At 45.5% G+C, this 20034-nt stretch overlaps 1 protein-coding gene across 5 annotated transcripts in view; it reads right to left on the bottom strand.

Moving 5' to 3' along the window:
- GPR161 (G protein-coupled receptor 161) overlaps nucleotides 1–19730 on the bottom strand; it is a 57158-nt gene extending 37428 nt beyond the window's left edge. Inside the window, exons 1-2 of one of the 5 annotated variants that reach the window (XM_030936982.1) lie at nucleotides 18791–19023; nucleotides 16950–17080 (exon numbers count right to left, since the gene is read on the bottom strand). In XM_030936982.1, the coding sequence (XP_030792842.1) occupies nucleotides 16950–16965 (16 nt within the window). In that variant the 5' untranslated portion in view covers nucleotides 16966–17080; nucleotides 18791–19023. Of the gene's footprint in view, nucleotides 1–10575; nucleotides 10634–16949; nucleotides 17081–18790; nucleotides 19024–19227 lie in introns of those variants that run through there. The other 4 variants (XM_030936985.1, XM_030936986.1, XM_010371778.2 and 1 more) reach the window with 4 other exon arrangements.
- Between the last annotated feature and the right edge of the window lie 304 nt (nucleotides 19731–20034).

Genomic DNA, 20034 nt, shown 5'->3' on the forward strand with positions numbered 1-20034 from the left:
TCCCAGCTCTGCTACTTACTGCCTTTGTGGCCTTGACATGTTACTTAACCCCTCCCAGCATCAGTCCTCATCTGTAAAACAGGGATAATAGGAGTATCTACCTCATAGGATTGGTGGTAGGAGTCAATGAGTTAATATTTGTACTGTGCTTAGAACAGTGATTAGTGCTACATGTTTGTTAAATAAATAAAATGGGGAAACTGAGGCTCAGAAAGGTTAAGTGACTAGTTCAAGAGAACAGTAGATATTAGCCCTACAACTTGGTAATGTGCCTGTGAGTCTATTGTTTATCTTCAATCCGTCCATTCACCACAGCAGATGAGATGCTACACGGTTGAGCCTCAGTGTGTTGCAGACTCCTCACCACCAACCCCTTCCCAGGCCCTCTGCTGCAGCCAGCTGTGCCGCACTCTCCCATTTCCACTCTGCTTTTGCTTATTTGAAAGACTCTCCCTGTTTGTGGGATGAAAGAAGATGTAGTAAGTATAAATTATTTTATTGATCTATTGGGCTAATAATTTTATTTAAAAACAGAAAGAAACAAACAAATAAGCGGGGTAGAGAAGAGATTGAGGCTCAGAAACAACACAGACAATATATCAAGTCACAGATGACCCTGGATTTGGCAGTGATTTCTTATAAATGACACCAAAGGCACAGGCAACAGAAAACAAAATAGACAAACTGGACTTCATGAAAAGTTTAAAATTTTGTGCATCCAAAGACACCATCAACAGAGTAAAAAGACGACAACCCACAGATTGGGAGAAAATATTTGCAAATTATATATCTGATAAAGGATAAATATCCAGAATATATAGAGGACTCCTAAAACTCAACAAGAAAAACACAAACAATCCAATTTAAAAATAAGCAAAGGGTTACATTAGGTGAAGCAACTCTGACAAACACCACATAAGTGGGCACTAAATAATGTATGCACAGGGACACAGACTATAGAAGTGGTGTAGAGTGTAGAGTGGTAGATGATGGAGACTCAGCAGGGTGAGGGTTAGGAAGGGGAGTGGATGAGGAGAAACAACTTAATGGGTACAATGTACATTACTCCAGTGACGGATACACTAAAAGCCCTGACTTCACCACTGTGCAATACATTCATGTAACAAAACTGCACTTGTACCCCTTAAATCCATACACATAAAAAAATTTTCTACTTGGGAGGCTGAGGCAGGAGAATTGCTTGAACCCAGGAGGTGGTGGCTGCAGTAAGCCGAGATCGTGCCATTGCACTCCAGCCTGGGCAACAAGAGTGAAACTCTGTCTCAAAAAAAAAAAAAGTGTTAATAAAAGTTTTTCAATAAGCAAAGGACTTGAATAGACATTTTTCCAAAGACGAGCAAATGGCCAATAGACACATGAAAAGATGCTCAATGTCACTAATGATTTAGGTAAATGCAAATCAAAACCACAATGAGATATCACCTTCATACCCACTAGAATGGCTACTATCAAAAAGAAAAGAAAAGAAAAAAAGCAAATGGTGAGGATGCAAAGAAATTGCAACCCTTTTACGCTGTTGGCAGGGATGTAAAACGGTACAGCCACTGTGGAGAATAGTATGGCAGTTCCTCAAAAAATGAAACATAGAATTACCATATGATCCAGCAATTCTATTTCTGTGTATATAACGAAAAGAACTGAAAGCAAAGTCTCAAAGAGATATTTGCACACCAATATTCATAGCAGCATTATTCACAATAGTTAAAATGTAGAAGCAACCCAAATCTCCATCAAGGGCTGAATGGATTAGCAAATTGTAGTATATATATACACATACATACATATTATTCAGTCTTAGGAAAGGAAGGAAATTCTGACATTTGCTGTAACATGGATGAAACCTGGGGACATATGCTAAGTAAAATACACTAGTCACAAAAAGAAAACTATTTTATGATTCTACTTACATGAGGTATCTAGAGTAGTCAAAATTAGAAAGACAAAGTAGAATGGTGGTTGCCAGGAGCTGGATGAAGGGCAGAATGGGGAATTGTGGTTTAATGGGAATAGGGTTTCTACAAGCTAGAGACTTCTGCAGATGGATGGTGGTGATGGCTGCACGACAGTATGAATGTACTTAATACCACTCAACTGTGCACTTAAAAATGGTTAAGATGGTAATATTTCTTGGCTCTGTGTCCCCACACATATCTTATCTCAAATCATAACCCCCACATGTCAAGGGAGGGACTTGCTGGGAAGTGATCAGATCATGGGGGTGGTTTCCTCATGCTGTTCTTGTGGTAGTGAGGGAGTTCTCACATTGCTTCACTGGGTGCAAGCCCCAAGCCTTGGCAGCTTCCATATAGTGTTGGGTCTGCAGGTGCTCCGAAGGTAAGAGATGAGCCTTGGGAACCTCCACCTAGATGTCAGAGGATGTATGGAAATGCCTGAATGTCCAGGCAGAAGTCTGCTGCAGGGGCAGAGCCCTCACGAAGAAACTCTACTAGAGCAGTGCAGAAGGGAAATGTGGGGTTGGAGCCCCCACACAGAGTCCCCACTGGGGCACTGCCTAGTGAAGATGTGTGAAGAGGACCACCGTCCTTCAGACCCCAGAAAGACAGATCCACCAACAGCTTGCACCATGCACCTGGAAAAGCCGCAGGCACTCAACCAGCCTGTGAAAGCAGCCACAGAGGCTGTACCCTGAAGAGCCACGGGGTGGAGCTGCCCAAAGCTATGGGAGCCCACCCCTTGCATCAGCATGCCCTGGATGTGAGACATAGAGTCAAAAGAGATTTTGGAGCTTTAAGATTTAATGACTGCCCAGCTGGGTTTCAGACTTGCGTGGAGTCTGTGGTTCCTTTGTTTTTGCCAATTTCTCCCATTTGGAATGGGAACATTTACCCAATACCTGTACCCCCATTGTATTTTGGAAGTAACTAACTTGCTTGTGATTTTACAGGCTCATAGGCAGAAGGGACTTGCCTTGTCTTACATAAGACTTTGGGCTTGGACTTTTTGGTTAATGCTGGAATAAGTTAAGGCCTTGAGGGACTGTTGGAAAGGGATAATTGGTTTTGAAATGTGAAAAGGACATGAGATTTGGGAGAGGCCGGGGGAAGAATGATATGGTTTGGCTCTGTGTCCCCACCCAAATCTCATCTCAAATTGTAATCCCCACATGTCGAGGGAGGGACCTGGTGGGAGGCGATTGGATCATGGAGGCGATTTCCCTCATGCTGTTCTCATGATACTGACTGAGTTCTCAGGAGATCCGATGGTTTTAAAAGTGGCAGTTTCCCTGAGTGCTCACTCTCTCCTGCTGCCTTGTGAAGAAGGTATGTGGTTCTACTTTGCCTTCTGCCATAATTATAAGTTTCCTGAAGACTCCCCAGCATGCAGAACTGTGATTCAAATATACCTCTTTCCTTTATAAATTACCCAGTTTCAGCTATTTCTTTATAGCAGTGTGAAAATGAACTAATACAGACAGTAAACTTTATGTTATGTGTATTTTACCATAATTTTAAAATTTTGGAAGAAAAAACATATCTAGGCATCTTCTGTTTAACTTCTCTGTCCCACAGGGATTGGAGAGTCATGAAATGAAGGAAGCCAGCTATTTCCATAGCTTCTCACCCATTGTTAGAGATAAGATCCTTAGAAAACATCTAGTCTAACCTCCTCCTGTAACATACAAGGAAACTAAGACCTTGTCTGGCATTAATTATTGCTCTCAAGGAACTAATATAGCAGTGACTTCCAAGGCTGAGGCCACTGAATAAAACCATTAATCATGCTGTGCCCACCCCAGCAAGTGGGACAACTCCCCAGGTGACATGGTAAAACAGAACTCTACTTTTTGTGAATCAACTCCCTCTGCAGTTTTTGTTGCGGCATGTAGGAAAATGTAAGGGACACATAATCCTAAGCAAAGCTGGGCTCTCAACCATAGACGGTCAGTGAATTTTTAAAAGGACAACTGGCCTCTCTCCCAGGTCTCCACCTCTTTTATTAAAAGCTGTCTTCACCTCTTCATGTTTCCCAGTCAGCACAGACAGCAGAGGTCCATGTCAGTCTCCTAGAAAATCCACAAGCAACTAGCAGGACTCGTGATGAAGACAGCTCACGCTGGGGAGAGTCTCAGTCCCCAAGAGGAAAGCGCTTTAGGAATAGAGAAGAAAAAACAGCTGGGGATCCACACAGCTTTCTGTGACAGCTTTAGCAACCTGAAGATCAAGCAAGTCCTCATAGAAATCACTGTTTGAGCTGCACATTAGGCAGGGATTTTTTCCTCTGGTAGCCCGCTGGCTGCCCCAGCCTCAACCACGTCATTCCCTCAGTGGGAGAGGGCAGAAATTCCAGCCCTTCCAGAGCAGGCTTGAGGAAGCCTCCACAGACACTGGCCCATGGCCTGGGCTCCCAGCAAATCCCCGAGGTGAAGCTGGGTCACAAAAGATCAGAACTGCCCAAGGCTGTTGCAAGTCTGTTTGGCGCTGCTGCCAGAAGTGGCTGTGGTGCTTCAACAGGCAACTGTGCCAGGAGCCCCTGCTCAGATGGAGAGAAGCCAGTGCCACTCCCTGGAGCTCCAGACTCCTACCTCCGACCAACATGTCCACCTGCATGTCTCAGGCATTGCAAGCCTGTGTCCAAAACCAGATTTTGAGTCTTTGACCTCTCAAGCTGCTCTTCCTGTGTTCCTCCTCATTCCACGTGCGCCACCCCATCCTTCCAGTTGTGCAGGCCCTAGACTATGGAGTCACTCCTAGCTCCTCATTCTCTCATGTCCCGGACTTAGTCCATTAGCAAATATACTGGCTCTAGGTTTGAAAAGCATCCAGAAATCACCTTTGTCTTACTATTCTCTGCTACCACCACTCTGGACCAGGCTACATTATATCTTCTCTGGATTATTAAAATAGCTTCCCACGAATCCTCCTGCTTCCACCCTTCCCCTTTTCTCAATACAGCAACCACAGTGAACCTGTTAAAACAGACATCAAAACAAGTCACGGCTTTGCTCAAAACCGTAAAAGGATTCCCATGTCACTTAGAGCAAGCCCAAAGTTGTTACCTAGACCTGCAGCTCCCTCCAGGGCCTGGCTCTCCATTACCGCTCCAATCTCATAATAAAAATTACCTTTGATTCTACTCCAACACACTAGCCTCCTCACTATTTCTGAAACCCATCAAGCACATTTCCAGCTCGGGGGCTTTGCACTTGCTGTTTCCTATGCCCAGAATGCCCTTACCTTTAACTCACCTTTTCAGCAGAGCCTTCCCCATCCATACTATGTAACACTTCATACCCACTCCAACACTTCCTGGCCCATCCCCTTCTTTGCTTTTTGTCCTTAGCACATGTGTGTGTCCTTGCTAATGTCTTACTCTTTCACAAGACTGTAGGTTCCATGAGGGTGAGGAAATTTTGGTCTGTAAATTTTCTAATCAGCACCTAGAAAAGTGCCTGGCACATCGTAGATGTTCAATAATTGTGATGAATAAATATAGGAACAATGAGACACTAGACACCTTGACACACTAGGCATTTCCTGTTTACTCTGCAGAAGAGTAGCAGACACTATTCATTATCCAGCCAACATCCATTCTCCTCTTCTATCAAAAGAACCCTGATTTCATGTGGGGTACCAAATGTGCCCACAAAAATATACTGGCTTGATTCAGGAATGGTGGCTCATGCATATAATCCCAACACTTTGGGAGGCCAAGGCAAGAAAATTGCTTGAGCTCAGGAGTTCAAGAGCAGTCTGGAAAATACAGTAAGATCTTGTATCTGCTAAAAACCAAAGAAAGAAACAAAGAATTAGCCAGGCATGATAATACATACCTGTAGTCCCAGCTAATCAGGAGGCTGGGGAGGAGGATCGCTTGAGCCCAGAAGGTCAAGGCTGCAGTGATCTATGATTGTACCACTACACCCCAGCCTGGGCAACAAAGCAAGAGCCTGTCTCAAAAAAATTACACACACACACACACACACACACACACACACACACACACACACACACACACACACACACTTGCTTGCATGGAAGCTGGAGTGGCCGTTAGACCCAGTCTACAAAGTGGCGGAAAGCCATTCTCCAATACAAAGGGACAGACTCAGCTGTGGCTTTTACTCTTCTCCTTTCCCTTTCTCCTGACTGGAACTCAAAGTCAATGCTTGAAGGTGAATGTGATTTTTTGGTCATGTAGCTGTAAGTCCCATGCAATAGAAAACAGAAAATCCCTAAGGTGAAGCTGGGTCACAAAAGATCAGAACTGCCCAAGGCTGTTCCAAGTCTGTCTGATGCTGAAGCAGCCCAAGCTACCTAATGAACTGTGAAGTCACTACACCCAACCCCAGCTAGCTAACCCCTTTTTGGTTAAGTCCTGTAGCAGGGTTGCCTTCCCATGTTGTGAAAAGCAATCCTAACTTGACACACAGGTTGAAAATGAGAAGAGAGGTGCTGAGGAAGGCAAACTGTGCTGTGATGAATATGATGATGCAGTCAGCTCAGCTGCTGGTAAGGATTGGTGCCACCATGTCTTCATCTGCCCATCCATCTCCTTCTCCTGTCCACCCTGTCCCATTCTCCTCAACCCCCAGTTCAAACACTGCTGCAACCCTAACTCGTATCCCTTTTCCCATGATAACTCCAAATAAAATCGAACATTCTAATCATTGGAAGAAGAGGGTGTCCAGTTACAATTTCCCTTTCAAAAATGCACTAACACTCAAGCTAATCCTCAGGAAATGCTCCATTCTAGATAGCTGAGTTTTCTGAATTGGTCGAGTTTTATTAATACCACCCTGAAACTACCAAAACTCTTTAAGTCTTTAAGCAAAATTCATGAAAATCTATCACACATTTTTCTGTTTTTAAAATAAGGTATACAAAACATAATTTTCATAATAATTTGCGGTCATTAAATGCCAAGATACGTGGAACTTTGACTTGGGAAAAAACTTAGAGAGCAATTCTAATGGGAGCATTTTCTTCTGGAACCTCGGAGAAGGTTGTTAGCTTGCCCACAGTCACTCAGCCAGTGGGTTATCACAGTGAGTCATTATTATATGATCCAAAACACTGTGATTCCCTCAAGACTGGTAAAGGTCGTTTATATGGTTTGGGTATTTGTCCCCTGTAAATCCCATGTTGCAATGTGATCCCCAGTGTCGAAGGTGTGGCCTAGAGGTGTTTGGGTCATGGGGGCAGGCTTGGTGCCATCCCCACAGTAGTAAGTTCTTGCTCTCTGAGCTCATGCAGAGGGTGGTACTCCTCCCATTGCTCTCCCGCTCCCTCTCAAGCTGTGTGCACGCCTGCTCCTCTTTTTGCCATGGGAGGCCTCACCAGAAGCAGATGCTGGCCCCATGCCTCTTGTCCAGTCTGGCAGAACCATAAGCCAAATAAATTCTTTTCCTTATAAATTACCCAGCCTCAGGTATTCCTGTATAGCAACACAAAATGGACTTATAACCAGAATGTTTTCCTCTTACATCAAATGTGTATTGCACACTCTGTCTCCTTTTTATACTTTCTCTGTAATTTCTTTCAACTTTCAGCTGCCCCTTTTCCCTATAAAAGTATACTTATCTGCAGTTTCCCTTGTCAAGCATATTAAAGGTCTGGGTAAAGTAAAAGCTAATATTATCCTGAGGGAGGGCTTCAGTGCAAAGTTCTCTGAGTACAGACTCTGTCAGACACAAGTCATTTCCTCCTGTGCCTTTGGGGAGGGCTGATTTGTTCCAGGAAACAGGGACCCTTGAAATAGTCTACGGCCCAGAGTAGGACTTAATATGTTTTAAGTTATAGGAGGGAAACTGCTGAATTTAAACAAAAATTTAAACAAGACTGTTGAGTCCTGTTGGATTTTATACCATCAGAAAGGCCAATATGTAAATGCAGACAAATATGTTTTATACTGAAAGACTTTCATTAGAATCTTTCAAAAGGCCAACTCCAGAAAATATGAATTTTTTGGAAGAGACCACAGGTGTCAGTGCAGAAGATATTTGCACAGGCCTGCATAACATGTACAATTTCTTGATTATCTTGCTTCTCCCTTTTTTTCTTTTCCTTTTTTTTTTTTTTTTTTTTTTTTTGAGACAGTCAAACCCTGTCATCCAGGCTAGAGTGCAATGGCGCAATCTCAGCTCACTGCAATCTCCGCCTCCTGGGTTCAAACGATTCTCCTGCCTCAGCCTCCCGAGTAGCTGGGACTACAGGTGTCCACCACCAGGCCCAGCTAATTTTTGTATTTTTAGTAGAGACAGGGGTTTCACCGTGTTAGTCAGGCTGGTCTCAAACTCCTGACCTTGTGATCCACCCGCCTCAGTCTCCCAAAGTGCTGGGATTACAGGTGTGGGCCACCGTGCCCGGCTCTATTTTTATTTCCCCTATAAACTCTACTATGACACATCCTCTAAGTTAGGCATTCCCAAATCGTGGGTGGCAGCTACTGTGAAGGGTCTCCCAACCAAATATACCCCTAGCTGTCTGAAGACCAAATAAATGAGGTTGCACACATATGTAAACTATTATTCTGAAAATGTCTATAGATGCTATTGCGGTCAATAGAATTCAAATTCCTTGTTTATGTTGTCATTCACTCATAGCAGCTTTCTGTAACTGAGCATTTTCTCCAGTTGAAGTGACACTAAAGGGCAGGAGAGGATGCATGCAGCCTGAGAGAGCTCGGAGGTCACCACCATAAGCCATTCCCTACCCCGGCCGCTCACCTCCTTGTTGCCACTTATTTGAACACCATCTATCTCTAGTCCACCTTAAGAACTCTGAAGAGGCCTTTGCCTTTCCAGGAAATGCTACCTCTACAATGACCCTTACCATCTCTTCCGGTCTACAGTTTGCTTTTTATATTTTAGTTATTCTTTCAGACATTCATGTCTTCTCATAACACAAGTATTGTTTTGTTTTGTTTTTTTGAGACAGGGTCTCGCTCTGTCACACAGCCTGGAGTGCAGTGGCGTGATCATAGCTCACTGTAGCCTCAAACTCCTGGACTCAGGTGACCTTCCCACCTCAGCCTCCCAAGTAGCTGAAACTACAGGTGTGTGCCAACACACCTAGCTAATTTTTGTATTGTTTTTGTAAAGAAGGGGTTTTGCTATATTACCCAGGCTGGTCTCAAACTCCTGGGCTCAAGCAATCTGCCCACAGTGGCTGCTCAAATTGTTGGGATTACAGGCATGAGTCACCACACCCGGCCATAATACAAGATTTTATTTTAGGTGAGGATGTTTTCTCTTCCAGAAAGCTTTTGAACGCTTCCTCAGTTTCCCCTTTGAATTCCCAACAGCACTCTGCATGTGGAGAAAACAAATATTTTATATTCCCCCTACACTAATATCCACTTAAACCTGATATCGAATAGAAAGAACATGGGCTTTGGAATCTTCACCAAACCCAGGTCTGAATTTCCTGTGATTGTGTGTGTGTCCCTTAATCTCTCTGAGACTCAATTTCTCCTAAGACAAAAAACAGAGTAGATATACCCTACTTTATATGACTGCCAAGAGGAATCTATGAGGTAATGAGGGTAAAAGTAGCAAGCAGAAAGTTGTCAGAAGATAAACTCAAGGAATGTTTATGAAAATTACTTAAGACATGAAAAGAAAACTCAATTCTTTTTTTCCCTTTCACATTTTAATTAAAGCTGGCCAGGTGCAGTGGCTTACACCTATAATCCCAGCACTTTGAGAGGCCGAGGCGGGTGGATTGCCTAAGGTCAGGAGATTGAGACCAGCCTGACCAACATGGTGAAACCCCGTCTCTATTAAAAATAGAAAAATTAGCTGGGAATGGTGGCAGGCACCTGTAATCCCAGCTACTCAGGAGGCTAAGGCAGGAGAATACTTGAACCTAAGAGGCAGGAGTTGCAGTGAGCCAAGATGGTGCCACTGCACTCCAGACTGGGTGACACAGTGAGACTCCATCTCATAAAAAAATAAAAATAAAAAAATTTTTTTAAAATTGTAGTTAAAGCCAAAGAGATTTCACTCAACTACTCTATTAGTCCATTTTTACACTGCTGATAAAAACATACCCAAGACTGGGAAGAAAAAGGTTTTACAGTTTAAGAAAAAGGACTTACAGTTCCATGTACAGTTCCATGGCTGGGAGGCAAGGAGGAGCAAGTCACATCTTACATGGATGGCAGCAGGCAAAAATTCCCATTTTTAAAACCATTAGATCTCATGAGAGTCATGTACTATGAGAACAGCACAAGAAAGACCCGCCCACTCCCATAATTCAATCACCTCCCACTGGGTTCCTCCCATGACACATGGGAATTGTGGGAGTTACAATTCAAGATGAGATTTGGCTGGGAACACAGCCAGAGCATATCAACTACTTGTTGATAAGGAAAAGATGAAATGGAAGACAGAAAAGATGCATTGCAAGAGAATGCAAAATGGAACTGTCTTTGACTCCGTAAGGGGTTCAGGGCCTCAAGATTTGAAGCCCCACTATAGGAAGATGCCCCCTCCCAGAACTGGGCTGCTTCAGCTACCACACAGATGATCAGGCTGAGGGTTGTGGGCACCCAGGTAAGCAGCTGACTGAGAAAGATGAAATTTTAATTTACCTCCACCTGTAACTGTGGGGCTGATATTCCATGCTTCCTTTGGCTCAAAACCCCTTCCCTGAAATTGCATATATTTTCTTTTTAAGCAGAAGAGCTGAAATGACATAAGTGAAAATAATGAGGTTAGCTGGGGAGGGTCTGAAAATGTCCAAGCAGAAGACACTAGATAACTATCAAACCCACTCCCTACCCCACTATCCTACATCACCAGTTTTCAATCCCCCTTCTCCAGATCCCACACATCTGGAAATGCTTGGAGACATTTTTGGTTGTCACACCTTGGGGATACTATTGGCATCTAAGGCTGGGGATGTTGCTGAACATTTTACAATATACAAGATCGCTCCCAACAACAAAAGAATTATCTGGTCAAAAATGTCAATAGTGCCGAGGTTGAGAAAACCTGCTCTAAGTGAACAATTTGGGTTCATTCTTCTCATCCTGTTTTTTACTGTATGTACTTAATAAACAGATCAAGAAAAATAAAACAGGCCCTTCCATAAACAAAAACATACACATGCTCTGAGAAGACAAGAGATGGAAGCTGTGCTGAGAACAAGACTGAGATGATTACTTCTATCACAAGATAAACAATAACGACTACGTGAATTGGTTTTTACCCTTAATTATTTTTTATTTATTATCCTCATCGAGCCAGGCAAACCAAGCCCATATTGCTAAAACTGAGAATATTATTTTTAAACAGTTAAAAGGGGTACATTTTTTTCTGATGGCCATATGTGAGACAGATGCCTCAGGCACAGGGCTGTCCCCTCCCTCCCTCACCATGATAGCCACACTGCCACTGGTTTCTGGACACTCCTATATTCTTGTTTTCCCATTCCTCACTGAGCTACACAAAATACGTTTACTGAAGAGCTGCTCTGTGCCCAGCTCGACTCTACAGCTGGGACATAGCCCTGAACAAGACATGCTCAAATCTCTCCTATCCAGAAGCTTACATTTTGGAGGTGGGGACACAGACAGTAAACAAATAAATTTAAAAAATAGGAAACAATTCTGGGTAGTAGGTGCAGTAAAGATCAAACAGGGTAAGTGGAGAGGGAATGGGTGTCTGGGTTGGGGGTGGGTCATCAGGGAAGGCTCTCCGAGGACATGACATTTGAGCAGAGACCAGAAAATGATGCGAGGGAATCTCGGGCAGGCCAGGGAAGAGCCCTTGCAAAGGCCCTGAGGCTGGAATGAGCTCGGCGTGTTTAAGGATTAGCAAGAAAGCTGGAGAGGAGTGAGGAAGAGAACAGCAGACTTTGGAGGTAGTCGGGAGCCAGATTACAAAAAGCACTGCAGGCATGGAGAAAGAGTATGGATTGGATTCTACGTGTGAGAGGAAGCCACTGGAGAGACATGACTGACGTTTTCAAGAGGTCACTGTGCCTGCTGCTGGGTGAAGGGTGGACTGCAGGGGGCAAGCGTGGAGGCAGGGACCCCAGTTAGGAGGCCACCGCTGTGGCCCAAGTGGAGACAAAGGCTTGGACCAGGGTCATGGTAACAGAGATGTTAAGAAATGTTTAGAATCACTAATCTCCTTAAAGATGCCAACATTTTGGAGCTAAAAGAGGCCTTCAAAGTAACTCATTCTAGTCTATCATTTTACAGATGACAAAATGAAAGCCCAAAGGGCTGAAATGAGTTACCCACAGTCATAGACCTAACTACTGACAAAGCACACATTTCCTGACTGCCATCACTACACCTCTGCCCTTACCTGTCCAACCCAGGGCTGAGGTGGGCAATGCAGACAGGTAAGCACAGGAATCCTCTAGAGGGTAGTCCTAGCCAAGGTCAAAATAAATGACTCTTTGCTTTGGGCAAGGTCACCATAACATCCTAGCCAAACCCAATAGGCCCTTATTGAGCTCTCGGCAGCATCTGACACTTCTGACTCCTTTCATTTTTTTGAGACTCCCTCTTCCCTTGTCTCCCCTGAGCTCCTCTCTCCTGTCTCTCCATCCTTTGGTTCCCTGCCAGTCTTGCTTACTGCTAATCATCCTACCCTGTAAGTGCTGCAGTTTTCCAAGATGCCCTCTGGGGCACTATTTCTTCCTTTCTCATCTACAGAGGAAATTAACTGTCAGCCTCCTCAATATCTCTTACCCTTGTCCAGCAGTTGCTCCTCTGGAGACCCACCCTTTTCACACACCACATCCATGTGGCTTCATGGATGGGGACACATGACCTATGCCTCGCCAATCAGCATCTTCCAACTTCCTCTGACGTAATGACAGTGTTGCTGAAACAGCTGGGAGGACAGTTCCCCTTTCACATTGGATTTGAACCTGCAGCTTTCCCCCTTGCCAGAGCTGCTTGGGATCACCACACAGAATCTTAGCAAAAAGAAAGGTCAAAAACCAGGGAGAAAATGGGTCCTCTTAAAAATCACTTGAACCCTGAACCCACACCAGAAGCCAAATACACTCGAGCATTTTAATGACACGAGCCAATAGCTTTCCTTTTTGCTTAAGTGGATTTGAACTGGATATTCTACCACTTGCAAAAGAAAGAGTCCTATCTGACAGCTCTTCTCGCTATATGCTCCCTCTCTATGCCCACTTAAACACTGATGACTCCAATATCTCCATGTATAGCCTAGAAACTCTTTGGTGCTCCAGATTCATATCCACCCACCTTGTAGATGTTGTCTCCCATATGTCACACTCAGGCACCTCAGATATAACATGCACAAAATGGAATTCACATCTCTGCTGCTACCATCCCACTATGCTATTCCTCATGTTTTTCTCCACCCTAGATAAAACATCACCACCCACCCAATCTCTCCGGAGAGAAGCCTAGGACATCCTAGGCCACTCCTTAAGGGAATCCTGATGGGGTTTAGGCCCTGACTGACACTTTCTGAGTGTGTCACCATGGGTGTATTAATGAACATGTCTGAGCCGTGGATTTCCATACTGACTCTTAGGATTGAATGAGATAACGTAAGCAATTGGTTCCATTTCCTATCACAGACTTCCAGTGCATCACTAGTTCTAAGTCAAAACTTCATCCTCACTGCCATTACCCCAGCTCAGAGCCTCACCATCTTTTCCCTGGACTACTAACAGGCGTTTCTCTCTTCTTCATATCTTCGATCTCACCCGCCCCGCACCAATCTCTCCTCCCAACTATTGCAGACTGATTGGCCCCTACACAGCCAGACCATTTCATGCTATTCCCTGCCACCTGCAGAATTTATTCATTTGCAGATATCCTCTACCTCGACCATCCTGAATTGCTCACAGTTCTCCAAACACTCACTGTTGTTCTCAACTCTGTGGCTCTGTACACTGTTCTCACCACCCAGAATGTCGTCTCTCCCTCCTCACCCACCTGGAGAAGAGCTCATCCTTAAGACTTGGTTAGAAAAAGAAAAAATAAAAGTTACTATAAATGTCAAAGAAAGTATAGATTGGCTAAAGTGACAAGGAGGGAAAATACATAAAGGAAAAGCAGAAATTTAAAATATTTTTAAATGGAGAAAAGCAAAGAAAGAATGGAGAGAAAAGAGAAAATTTAGGAAAATGTACTCTTGAAATAGGAGGGGACTTCCTAAGCAAGACAGAAAACATGAAAACAAAGAAAAATGATAGAGATTTAACTTCATAAAAATTAAATACTTCTGGACAATCAAAAGTACAATAAGCAAAGTTGGGGAAGAAGACATAAGATATTTGATTTATTAACAAGAAAAGGATTAAAGTCCAGAATTTAGAAAGAGCCTCACAAGTTGATGAAATTACAAACAACTCAGTTAAAAAAATTGGCAAAGAATTTGATGGAGGAATTAGAGGAAGTGTAAGCAATCAATTTACGGTAAACTTGGAAGAATACATCAGCATTTAAAATGTACATAACTGGCTGGGCGCAGTAGCTCAAGCCTGTAATCCCAGCATTTTGGTAGGCTGAGGCGGGCAAATCCCCTCAGGTCAGGAGTTTGAGACCAGCCTCGCCAATATGGTGAAACTCCTTCTCTACTAAAAATACAAAAATTAGCCAGGCGTGCTGGCACACGCCTGTAATAAAAATAAAATGCACATACCTGATATAAAATGGTCTCCAAGATCTAGGTTAAACTTTTCTAATGCCCTATGTAGAACAGGGCATATAATATGCTATCATATTTATTTCTGAAAGAGAGAAAACAGAAGGTATATTTTTGGGTTTGTTTGTGTTGTTGTTGTTTGTTTGTTTTTTAAGACAGAGCTTTGCTCTTGTTGCCCAGGCTGGAGTGCAATGGCACAGTCTCGGCTCACTGCAACCACTGCCTCCAGGGTTCAAGCCATTCTCCTGCCTCAGCCTCCCAAGTAGCTGTGATTACAGGTGCCCACCACCATGCCCAGCTAATTTTTGTATTTTTAGTAGAGATGGGGTTTCACCATGTTGGTCAGGCTGGTCTCGAATTCCTGACCTCAGATGAACTGCTGCCTCAGTCTCCCAAAATGCTGGGATTACATACAGGCATGAGCCACTGCGCCCAGCTGAGAAGGTACATTTTATTTGCTTGCAGGTGCATGGACTATTTCTGAAAGAATGCACAAAAACTGGTAAAATTAGTTACATCCAAAAAAGGAAAAAGAGGGCTAGGGAAGAGGAGTGGGAGGGAGACGTTGCCTTTTATAACTTTTGAATGCTATACCTTTCCAATTCACTACTTATTCTCAAACAAATAACCTTAAATAAATACTGTAAATAATTCAGTCTCTTTTTCTACACAATCTTCCAGACCTAACTAAACAAAGAGAACTCTGCGTAAATAACCACTTAAAATGTACATTTCCTTTGATCCACAAATCTCACATCCAGGAAAAACTTTTACCCAGAAATACCGTACATGTACACAGATAAAGATACACAGAAAATCTAGATTAAGTTGGAAGCCAATCTAAGAGTCCATCAATAGGGGAATGTTTAAATAATTTATAGGGAACTGACACTATGAAATACTACGTTATTATTAAAAAGAATGAAGTGCAATGTATCTGTTATTGTTACTGAATGACTTCTAAGTCATACTGTTAAATCAAAAAAGTAAACCACAGAGCATTATTATATAACCCCATTTATGTTTTTATTTTTTTTAACAGAGTCTTACTATGTTGTCCATGCTGGACTTGAACTCTTAGGCTCAAGCAATCCTCCCACCTCAGTCTACCAAGTAACCGGGACTACAGGTGTGCACCACCATGCCCAGCTTCATTTATGTATTTTTTCAAGTATATTCAATGTATTCAGGTTGGTCCTAAAGTCAGAAATGTAAATAATACTATTTTATCATGTTTTATATAATATCAATAAACTATATATTCGCCTATGTTTCCAGGCTTGGTGAGCGTATTGAGCACATTGAAAAAGAGCTAAAAAGATAGACATTTACAGTGGTTATCTCAAAGGTAGGGAGAAGGAATAGAGAAGAGGTGGAAGGGAATTTAATTTATTTTCCTAAATGTTACTGTGTTTTAAAAAATATTTTACAGCTCTTAGTTTTGAAAAATTACTATATTCCATGAATGCTTTACATTATTTACCTAAGGTCACAAGTTTATAAGGGGCAGGGCTGGGAGGTAGGTTGACTTCAGATCGTGCTCTTAACACAGTGTTCTCTCACCCATTGCTTGAGTATAAAACAAACACAAACCAAAATAAAATTGAAATATACCTCCTCATGTTTTACCCCTGGCCAACTGCAAATTCTTTCATGCTCCAGCACTCCCTAAACATATTTGCCATGAATGCCGTCCTCTCCCCTGCTGAGCACATAAAATGTGCAAGGAAATAGATTAAAACTAGTTGTAAGCCTTTTCTCTTGGTGTAGAAACAGAATCATAGATGAGTACTGGGTGAATGAATGAAGTATGGAGTCATAAAGTCAATCCCTCCTCCAAACTCCAGGTAGCATTGATAGCTATCTCTAGTTCTGTTGATGTTTTTTGTTCTTATAAAAAAACAGCAAGAAGACACCATTTCTCCCCTGCTGCCATGCTTTACTGCATCTCAGAATGACAGTCAGTGCTTCCCAAGGTCTCACACAGAAGACGCAAACGGGCAGTCTGCAGGTCACAAGCAGCTTGCACACATAATTTGGTTAAACTGCATGCACATTTTAAAAAAATGTTGTGAATCAGTTGCTATCTTTAAAAACATATGAAGCTTTTTTTCCGTAAAAATTTACAGCTTCCCCCAAAACTAAGATCAGGCAACCATGTGATGGAGCCCTACCGCACCTGCAGCTGCCACCTTACTGGAGACAGGCTTAGCAGCACACAGCTCCCACTCAGCCCTCCTGTCCACCAGCCTCCTGCACTCAGGCTTCCTGACTGGTCCCGACTGGCAGTGGAGTTTACACCACAGAACTGTACCTCCTCTTGCTGACATTTAGGTCAGCTCCAGTTCAGCCCATTCTGTCTTCCTGGGAACCCAAACAGAGAGCTCACAGCCCTCTGATCACACAGTGCTCCTTCACCTCTCAGAGGACTCCCAGCGCACCAGGCTGCAACACAAAGAGAATGGTTTGGATATCGTTGTGGCCTTGGATTTAGTTCCAAAATGTCAAGCAGGCCTCTTAATGAGGGGTCTCTATTCTTGATGTTATGGTGGTGGAGCTACAGGGCAGGGAGAAGCCCTGAGTTAAAGGACCCACCTGTGTGCCATCAGGAAACCACGTGAAAAGCATTACCAAGGCAAAAGATGTGAGTTCAATCTGGGCTGCTTACTTAGCTGGGCAAGAAGGCTTCATCTCTCCTGAGCCTCAGTTTCCTCACCTATCAAATGGGCTAGCAGAGCTTCACAAGGCTGTTGTGTGAATGAAGAAGTGTATACGAAAGTGCTTGTAAGCACCTGACAAGTATAAAATAAGACAGGTGTGGAGGAGGACCGGGAGAGGTGCTCTGGAAGAAGTAACAGAAATGGGTCCATGGAGACCAGTTACAGTTGAAGAGCCTCTTTCTCTGTGACCTGTGGTCCCTCCCACCTCCTCTTTCTGCCCTGAGGGCCTGAAAAATGCCTCTCTTCACTTGCTTCCAGTAGCTGCAGTAAAATAGATTACAAGGGAAAACCGCCTATTCCCCCGAAGCAGTAGCTCTCCAGAACTCATCTGGAGGTCCAGGTCACTAGGGGAGAAGAGGCCAGACTGAATCCACGCCTGGCTCCACGGAGGAGCCACAAGGATGGCCATCCTCCCCCAGCCCCTAGCACGCTGAGACAGGCTCACCTGAGGTTATCAGTGTCTCCACTGGACAATCAAGGAACTGAGGTTCTTTCCCTCCAAAACCACACACACCTCCTCACGGCTTCACAGGGAGGTGGATCAAATGACCTGCTCTTGAAAGCACTTTGCAAAAGGGATGAAGGTACAATAACGAGCAAAAATAGCCTCCAAGATGTGATATAAAGCGATGCCAATGCGCAGCTGTGTGGTTACTGGTAAGCAGACCTCCGGGAAGCACAGGAGACACCCGACTTATCCAACAGACGTTCTCATCCCATATGCCTTTGTCCAAAGGTTGCATGGGGGTTAAGCTTGGCCCAGAAGGCGCCGAGGGCTGGTCAAGTCCTCCCCTTTCCAAGAACCAGCCGAATCTCCCTCCCGCAGATCTGAGAGGCAGAGCCGCCCACCCCGCGGCGCCGGGCCACTTCTGGGCGCGCCATCCGCCGTCCGCCCAGGCTCAGGGAGACAGCGCCCTGAGTCCCGGCTGGGAGAAGGTTGCTCACCTGGTCCTCACGGATTCCAGCCGAGGGGCGTGACCGCTTCTCCCCACACCCTTTGCCCTGAGTGGGTCGTGAAGTCTCTCGGCCCCAGGGGGCGCGGCCCGCATCGGCCGAGTCCCGGGCACTCACCTACGCCCTTCCATCCAGCGGACTGGGTAGGGGGCCTCGGGCGGCGCCGGAGAAACGGGGGCGGGCTGCATCCAGTAGAATGGGGTGGGCCTCTCAGAAGACCCAGGCCGCAGGGGAGGGGCGCGCCCCCAACATCTTCCCACAAAGAGCTCCAGCTCTCCAAAGCAAGGCGCAGTGCGGCCAGAGGACAGCCCCAACCTCTGAGAGGGGCGCAAGGAGAAGGGGAGCGCCGTGGGGGCGGGGACCCTTCCCGGCCCGCGCCCTGAGCCCTCAGCCCCGCACAATGAGTTTAGCCCGGCTCCATCCCGACCTCCCTCTCCGCCCGGGCCCGGGCCCGTGACCGCGTCCCACGCCGGGTGCTCACCGAGGAGCCGCTGCCGCGGCAGCTCAGGCCCCGGCCCAGCCGCCTCCCCGCCTCGGCCACCGCCGCCGCCGCCGCTTCCTTCCTCCCCGCCGCGCTCCGGGACTGGAGGTTTCGGGTTTCAGCCCGCCGAGCCCCGCTTCGCTCCTCCCGCGGGCCAGCCACCAGCACGCGGACCCGGGCGAACGCAGGCCAAGTAACTTTGCGGCGCCGGCGCCCCGCCTTCCCCACGCCCGGCCGGGCCCCTCCGGCCCCCAAAGCCCCGAGCCGCCTCCCCGCGCCCCGCACCGCCCCGCCCCGCTCCGCGCGGCTCCCGGCGCCCCTCCCCACCGGCGCCCCTTCCTTCGCGTCCGCCCGCTCGCCCGCCCGCCCTCCCGGCTGCTTCTTTCCCATTGCTTCCCACGAACAGCCTCGGCTGCTGCTCTTTGTCTCGCCCTTACCCTCTCGGCTCGCCCCACTTTTCTCCTGAAAACCTTTGTGGTCCCTAACTCAGGCCTTCCCTGTTCTCGTTCTTCCGTCCCAGTTCCAGCCGCTGGGACGTCCCCTTTTCCATGTCTCTCTCCATCACACAGACACTTTCAGATTCTTCCCGCAGGCTCCACACAGTCCCATTCTCCTCCTCCAGTCCCGCCGTGGAAGATCCTGGTATCGCCTTTGCTGCTCACCTTTCATTCATCCAGCCGACGGGCACGAGCATCCATCTGCGTCCTGCCAGGCTCTGTCCCGGGCTCTGTGAATACCACAGTGAATCCGCCCCGAAGCCAGCCCCAGGGAGTGGGGAGTGGACGTAAACAGGTCTTCACACTGCTGCCCTGCACTCCCTCGGAACCAAAAGGCTAGGGAGCAGTCGTCACAAAACAAAGAGCGGGCGCTGTCAGCTCGGGGGACAGAACAGTTCCTTCTCAGAATGTTTGTTTTCCCTTCCTCACTCCCCACTTTCCCTGCCCGTCCCCAGCCTCCTACGTTTTCTATGCAGCAGTCTTAATAAGGGGATGAAAAGTTGAAGCACAGAGTAGAACTGCTAAAAAAGGAAAGAAGGAAGGACAAACAGGGCAACAAAATAATCAGGTAAGAAGTTACAAAGCCCAAGTTCACTAAACTTCAGCAAAAGAAAAAAAAAAAAAAAAAAAAAAAAAACCCTGGCACTGTGCTTACAGCCGGATTCACATTCCTCTGAAATCCGTCTGCTTTGATAAATACATTAATTATTCCCTTGTCTACAGATTGACACTGTGGGAGATGCTTCC

The sequence above is a fragment of the Rhinopithecus roxellana genome, chromosome 8 (assembly GCF_007565055.1).
Source record: "Rhinopithecus roxellana isolate Shanxi Qingling chromosome 8, ASM756505v1, whole genome shotgun sequence".
Taxonomy (NCBI): Eukaryota; Metazoa; Chordata; class Mammalia; order Primates; family Cercopithecidae; genus Rhinopithecus; species Rhinopithecus roxellana.